The sequence below is a fragment of the Coregonus lavaretus genome (assembly GCF_964263955.1).
Source record: "Coregonus lavaretus genome assembly, chromosome: 25".
NCBI classification, from domain to species: Eukaryota; Metazoa; Chordata; class Actinopteri; order Salmoniformes; family Salmonidae; genus Coregonus; species Coregonus lavaretus.
In genome coordinates this window covers 22,090,984-22,098,965 of record NC_140012.1, presented here as the reverse complement: position 1 = coordinate 22,098,965, position 7,982 = coordinate 22,090,984, and the positions used below count along the sequence as shown (strand labels likewise).

At 39.6% G+C, this 7,982-nt stretch overlaps 1 protein-coding gene across 1 annotated transcript; it reads right to left on the bottom strand.

Moving 5' to 3' along the window:
* Nucleotides 1-1,151: 1,151 nt before the first annotated feature.
* On the bottom strand, nt 1,152-7,314 carry rcvrnb (recoverin b; the record flags this gene model as incomplete). Its single annotated transcript, XM_084141305.1, is given in 8 exon segments — nt 1,152-1,270; nt 4,878-4,956; nt 4,960-4,989; nt 5,100-5,250; nt 5,381-5,424; nt 5,427-5,526; nt 7,242-7,281; nt 7,284-7,314. Coding segments are annotated over 8 exon segments (594 nt in total).
* Between the last annotated feature and the right edge of the window lie 668 nt (nt 7,315-7,982).

The following is a 7,982-nucleotide window of genomic DNA, read 5'->3' as shown; positions in this document are numbered from 1 at the left end:
AATCGAGTCGGGAGGTGACGAGGGAGTTGAACAGCTTTTCCAGATCAGGTTTGGAGAGAACAGGACGAAGCCGGGGTGATGTTTCTCAGGTGAAATAATGATTTTTTGCAGACTGATTTTAGGTGGCCGGAGAAAGTGAGGGAGGGGTCTAGTAACACTCTAAGGTTGGAGATGGAGGAAGACAGTGGGATGGAGTGGCTGCCCAGGGTAATGGTGGTGATGGGACTTATTTTGGTGTGATGGGGAGTGCCTAATGTGTGACTCTGTTGCTATCAATTGAGCTAATCACTTTCTGAAAAATATGTTTATCTAAATTGATACTTGACGGTTTATATAAATTATAATGTAATAGCCGACACATAAGATGTCATGAGTCATTTTACACTATGTAGAATTGCAGGAAATTAGCTTCAAAGCAACAACAATTTCCTAGGGCCCTGAATTAAACAAAACATGAACAATAATTAAAACAGGCCCAAATGCAGGCTCTGGTCTGCATTTTTGCCTCAAGCCTTGACCAACTCATATTTCCCACACATCTGTTTAGTCTTTCACAATAGCTAACGTAAGTCAGTAGAAAAATACTCTTTCCTTACAATGGGCAAAAATATAGGGTAATTGGGTGTGCTTATGTCAGCAATAACACTACTGTTATTCTCCATACTTCTTCTATTATTCCACTTCTTCACAGTTTTGCCGATGCAACTACTTGTTTTAAACTATGTCTGGACAGTGTTGTAAGTCATACAAATTAGAAAAGGCTATATGGAAATGCCTCAAGTATTTTGTTTTGTACTTTTAGTACCTCAAGCCAAGTTGTCAAGTTTTGAATGTTCATTCAATGTTAATAATAATAATAATAATAATAATAATAATAATAATAATAATAATAACAATGTTCAAAGCATCCTGAATATATCTAAGGCCTAAGCCTCCCAGTAGTCCTAAGAATTGACCAATTAACATCTGCTTTTACAACAACAACAAAACATAGCATACCCCTTGTAAACTTTTAACAATTTGATCCTTGACTATAGTACAAACATAACAAAAACTGCAAGCATCAGGTCTCTCTTGATGTGATGATTTTATCCCATAGAGACTAACCTGGATGAAGTGAAAGTACTTTTTTTTTATGGAGTACTCGGCTGCTACTGTTTCATCTCCTTTATTCTCTCCTGGATGTTCTGTGGCTCATCAAACTGGACCAGTCTGAGGATGTTCTTGTTGTCCATCACTCCCTGGATAAACTCCCCCTCTGTTAGCTTATCTGAGAGGACAGGAATCACAACAGATAAAATAATTATAATAATAACAAATCATAATAATAATATTAATAATACAATAATATTAATAATAATATGTAATTTGTGGAGCGCATTTCCCATGCTCAATGTACATAAGGTAGAAAAAAATGAAACAGCAACAATACATGAAAAAGTAGAAAATCACATTACATCAAAATATTACCTACTAATGCAAAATATAGATATTAAGCAAATGAGGCGATCAAACATCACATTTTAACATGTCTAGCTTGAATAGGTAGGTCTTTAGTTGTGTTTTAAATTAGGAAATTGAAGCAGCCTCTGTGACATGTACAGGTAGAGTGTTCCAGAGCTGAGAGGCCACATGTAAGAAGGCCCTGTCACCCATGCTGCGCAGGGTTGTGGTTGGTGTGACCAGGATATTTAGTCAGATAATTGAAGGGTGCGTGCTGGGGAATAGTTCTCTAGAGGTTGGCATATGTACAGTGCCTTCAGAAAGTATTCATACCGCTTGACTTATTACACATTTTGTTGTGTCATTTACATAAGTATTCACACCCCTGAGTCAATACTTTGTAGAAGCACATTTGGCAGCAATTACAGCTGTGAGTCTTTCTGGGTAAGTCTCTAAGAGCTTTCCACACCTGGATTGTGCAACATTTGCCCATTATTATTTTTCTAAATTCTTCAAATTGGTTGTTGATCATTGCTACACAACCATTTTCAGGTCTTGCCATAGATTTTCAAGTAAATTTAAGTCAGAACTATAACTCGGCCACTCAGGTACATTCACTGTCTTCTTGGTAAGCAACTCCAATGTAGATTTGGCCTTGAGTTTTAGGTTATTGTCCTGCTGAAAGTTTAATTCATCTCCCAGTGTCTGGTGGAAAGCAGACAGAACATATTTAAAAAAAAAAAAAACATTTTAGTCATTTAGCAGACTTACAGGAGCAATTAGGTTTAAGGGCATGTCGACAGAATTTTCACCTAGTCGGCTTGGGGATTTCGAACCAGTGACCTTTCAGTTACTGGCCCAACACTCCTAACTGCTAGGCAACCTGCCACCAGGTTTTCCTCCAGGAATTTGCCTCCATTCTGGGTTTTTTGTATACAGAAAAACTCCCTAGTCCTTAACAATTACAAGCATACCCATAACATGATGCAGCCACCACTATGCTTTAAAATATGGAGAGTGGTACTCAGTAATGTGTTGTATTGGATTTGCCTCAAACATAACATTTTGTATTCAGGACAAAAAGTAAATTGCTTTGCCACATTTTTTACAGTATTACTTTAGTGCCTTGTTGCAAACAGGATGCATGTTTTGGAATATTTGTATTCTGTACAGGCTTCCTTCTTTTCACTCTGTCAATTAGGTTAGTACTGTGGAGTAACTACAATGTTGTTGATCCATCCTCAGTTATCACAGTCATTCAACTCTGTAACTGGTTTAAAGTCACCCTCATGGTGAAATCCCTGAGTGGTTTCCTTCCTCTCCGGCAACCATGCTCAAAGGGATATTCAATGTCTGCTTTTTTGTTTTGTTTTTACCTACACTGTATCTACCAATACGTGCCCTTCTTTGTGAGGCATTGTAAAACCTCCCTGGTCTTTGTGGTTGAATCTGTGTTTGAAGTTCACTGCTCGACTAAGGGACTTACAGATAATTGTATGTGTAAGGTACAGGGATGAGGTAGTCATTCAAAAATCATGTTAAACACTATTATTGCACACAGAGTGAGTCCATGCAAGTGACTTGTTAAGCAAATTTTTACTCCTGAACTTATTTAGGCTTGCCATAACAAAGGGTTTGAAAACTTATTGAGTCAAGACATTTCAGCTTTTCATTTTTTATTAAATATGTAAACCTTTCCAAAAACATGATTCCACTTTGACATTATGGGGTAATGTGTGTAGGCCAGTGATAAAACATCTAAATGTAATCCATTTTAAATTCAGGCTGTAACACAACAAAATGTGGAAAATGTTAAGGGGTGTGAATACTTTCTGAAGGCGCATCAACCATGATATTCAATTTGATCCTATTTTGAACAGGCCAACATGTTACCAGGGCATGCACAAGCTTCTCAGACTCCACAGTGGACAAGAACAAACTGATCCGAGCGATGTTATGCATTTGGAAAAATGACACTTTCTTGATTTTATAGAATTCACAGATTGTTCTCTCTGGTACCGCACGGCAAGCAGTACCTATGCACCAAGTCTGTAACCAACAGGACCCTGAACAGCTTCTACCCCCAAGCCATAAGACTGCTAAATAGTTAGTTAAATATTTAACCAAATAGCTACCCGGACTATCTGCATTGACCCTTTTTGCACTAACTTTTATTTTATTTTACTCATCACATACTCCGCTGCTACTGTTTATTATCTATCCTGTTGCCTAGTCACTTTAATCCTAGTTATACAGTATGTACATATCTACCTCAATTACCTCGTACCCCTGCACATCGACTTGGTACTGGTACCCCGTGTATATAGCCAAGTTATCGTTACTCCGTGGGTATTACAGCAGGTTGGTTGCACCTTCATTGGAAAGAAAGGGCTTGTGGTAATGGCTGGAGCGGAATTAGTGGAACAGTATCAAATACATCAAATACATGGTGACCATGTGATGGTGCCATTCCATTTACTCCGTTCCAGCCATTATTATGAGCCATCCTGCCCTCAGCAGCCTCCACTGTTGTGTATTTATTATTACGTGTTATCGCTTTTATATTATTTCTTTATTTTCTTTCTATCTGCATTGTTGGGAAGGGCCCGTAATTAAGCATTTCACTGTTAGTCTACACCTGCTGTTTACAAAGCATGTGCCAAATAACATTTTATTTTATTTGATCTGATGTTGCAGATGTGTGCTTCAAATGAGAGGTTAGAGTCAAAAGTTACACCAAGGTGTCTGGTGGTGGGGGAAGCTGCAATGGTGTCATCCTCCAGAGAAATTGCAAATGTGCTCAATATACAATACAATATATTTTATGAATGATTGATTAAATTAAACAATAGGCCTACATGAAAACACAACAAGAGAAACATATTAAGAGCTAAAAGGGTTGCAAAGAGATGGAATGTGACTGGTAACTATAGAAATGTACAAATAAACTACCAGAATTCTGAAAACATTAACAACTTTCAAGGACATAATATGTAAAATATACACTGAGTGCACAAAGCAGTAAGAACACCTGCTCTTTCCATGACATAGACTGACCAGGTGAAAGCTATGATCCCTTATTGATGTCACTTGTTAAATCCACTTAAATCAGTGTAGATGAAGGGGAGGAGACAGGTTAAAGAAGGATTTTTAAGCCTTGAGACAATTGAGACATGGATTGTGTATGTGTGCCATTCAGAGGGTGAATGGGCAAGACAAAATATTTAAGTGCCTGTGAACGGTGTATGGTGGTAGGTGCCGGGCGCACCGGTTTGTGTCAAGAACTGCAACGCTGCTGGGTTTTTCACGCTCAACAGTTTCAATATGTCTTTGTTGTCAATGTTTTGGGGCCAACTGGTGGCAGTTGTGAAAAAAGATTTATGTGAACTACAGTATTCTTTGGGTGATTCTTAAAACATGAAAACAAGGCTTACCATTTTCTTTCTTGCCAACGAAGTCCCAGATTTTATCAGCTCTCTTCTCTGGTGTGTTCTCATCATCAGGAAGATTCCTCTAGTCCTCTTTGGAGATCATGTTGAATATCGACTATAAACAGAACGTTTGTTTCATCATTATAGAGATTTGAGCAGCACGGAAAACATGATGCTAACACATCTAATCTCTTACACCTATTTCACAATGACTCTACGACTCACCTTGACAATCTCTTGGATCACGTTCTTGGTGATTGATCCGTTGTGGTCGACGTCGTACAAGCTGAACGCCCATTCCAGTTTCTGTTTGGTCTTCCCAGAGGAGGTCAGGTGCAGCGCGACGATGTACTCCTTACAGTCCAGTGTCCCATCACTGCAGGATTCAAAATAATTGAATTACACCGTATCTATAAGCCACAAGCAATAATTATGCAGAGCAGTGCAAATCAGTAGGTACATTCTAATGATCATATAATCCATCCATCCATCCATCCATCTGTTACCTGTTGGAGTCAACGCTTCTTAAGACATGGTGTGCCTTGGGGTCTGGTAGGCCTTGGGGTCTGCGTCGGGGAAGAAGTTGGCATAGAAGGCCTCAAACTGCTTGCTGATTAGCCCACTGGGACACTCTTTCAGGAAGGTCTGGTACCTATTGAAGATGAAATAAAGAAGGATCAGACAGTGGCTACACCTCAAGTGACACCCTATTCGCCATAAAGTGCACTTCTTTTGACCAGAATTGTAGGTTCTAGGTACCAGGTACATACAGTGCCTTGCAAAAGTATTCATCCCCCTTGGCGTTTTTCCTATTTTGTTGCATTACAACCTCTAATTTCAATTGATTTTTATTTGGATTTCATGTAATGGACATACACAAAATAGTCCAAATTGGTGAAGTGAAATGAAAACAATAACTTGTTTCAAAAAATTCTAAAAAATAAATAACGGAAAAGTGGTGTGTGCATATGTATTCACCCCCTTTGCTATGAAGCCCCTAAATAAGATCTGGTGCAACCAATTACCTTCAGAAGTCACATAATTAGTTAAATAAAGTCCACCTGTGTGCAATCTAAGTGTCACATGAACTCAGTATAATACACCTCTTCTGAAAAGCCCCAGAGTCTGCAACACCACTAAGCAAGGGGCACCATGAAGACCAAGGAGCTCTCCAAACAGGTCAGGGACAAAGTTGTGGAGAAGTACAGATCAGGGTTGGGTTATAAAAAAAAATATCAAAAACTTTGAACATCCCACAGAGCACCATTAAATCCATTATTAAAAAATGGAAAGAATATGGCACAACAACAAACCTCTCAAGAGAGGGCCGCCCACCAAAACTCATGGACCAGGCAAGGAGGGCATTAATCAGAGAGGCAATAAAGAGACCAAAGATAACAGGAGCTGCAAAGCTCCACAGCGGAGATTGGAGTATCTGTCCATAGGACCACTTTAAGCCGTACACTCCACAGAGCTGGGCTTTATGGAAGAGTGGCCAGAAAAAAGCCATTGCTTAAAGAAAAAAATAAGCAAACATGTTTGGTGTTCGCCAAAAGCCATGTCGGAGATTCCCCAAACATATGGAAGAAGGTACTCTGGTCAGATGAGACTAAAATTGAGCTTTTTGGCCATCAAGGAAAACACTATGTCTGGCGCAAACCCAACACCTCTCATCACCCCGAGAACACCATCCCCACAGTGAAGCATGGTTGTGGCAGCATCATGCTGTGCGGATGTTTTTCATCGGCAGGGACTGGGAAACTGGTCAGAATTGAAGGAATGATGGATGGCGCTAAATACAGGGAAATTCTCGAGGGAAACTTGTTTCAGTCTTCCAGAGATTTGAGACTGGGATGGAGGTTCACCTTCCAGCAGTACAATGACCCTAAGCATACTGATAAAGCAACACTGGAGTGGTTTAAGGGGAAACATTTAAATGTCTTGGAATGGCCTAGTCAAAGCCCAGACCTCAATCCAACTGAGAATCTGTGGTATGACTTAAAGATTGCTGTACACCAGCAGAACCCATCCAACTTGAAGGAGCTGGAGCAGTTTTGCCTTGAAGAATGGGCAAAAATCCCAGTGGCTGGATGTGCCAAGCTTATAGAGACATACCCCAAGAGACTTGCAACTGTAATTGCTGCAAAAGGTGGCTCTACAAAGTATTGACTTTGGGGGGGTGAATAGTTATGCACGCTGAAGTATTTCTTGTTTGTTTCACAATAAAAACTATTTTGCATCTTCAAAGTGGTAGGCATGTTGTGTAAATCAAATGATACAGACTCTCCAAAAATCCATTTTAATTCCAGGTTGTAAGGCAACAAAATAGGAAAAATGCCAAGGGGGGTGATTACTTTCGCAAGCCACTGTAGCTGCTCCTCACTGTACTTGGTGTTCAGTTTCAGCTCTTGGACAAGGAGCCACTTTTGCTGTTGCCCATCTCTCCTTCTCTGTTTCGGGTTCTTCAGCTTACCCCCTCCCTTTCACTGTGCTCTGTATTTTCAGCTGTTTGAAGCTGGTGTACAAAACCGAAAGTAAAAGATGCAAAAACGAAATTTAAGACTGGGAAAGATAGAGAAATTACACATAGAATAGATCTACTGCTTCTTAGACATGCTTTCAATGAGAATGACAGCTCTATAACTCACAGTTCTATGTGAATTTGGTAGGGTCACCCAAAAAGTTACATATTGCAGCTTTAAAGAAATATACTTTTAATAAAATACAAATATATGTTTTTTGAAATACTCAATAAAGTCTGCAAAACATAAATTGGTCTCTTGTGCTGGGCAACATGTTTAATACAGAGTGGTGGTGACTCCTTACTCCACCTTCTCCATTCACTGCAATGCAATACACTGTATATGGGATACTTATTGGGTTGTAGAGAAATAAAAATCGCTGCCTGTCTCAGCTAAAGTGGGGTGGAAAATACTCAGCAGTGTTTCTACTAACCAAATATGGTTCGTTTTTGAGGGGGACTGTGTCGCACGGCCTGCTGTTGGCTTTTCACTCCGCCCCCCCTATAGCCCCCAATGCAATACACTGTAATAGACTGTGCATGGGATATACAGTATATTGGCTTGTAGAGAGAAAACGTTTCTACCT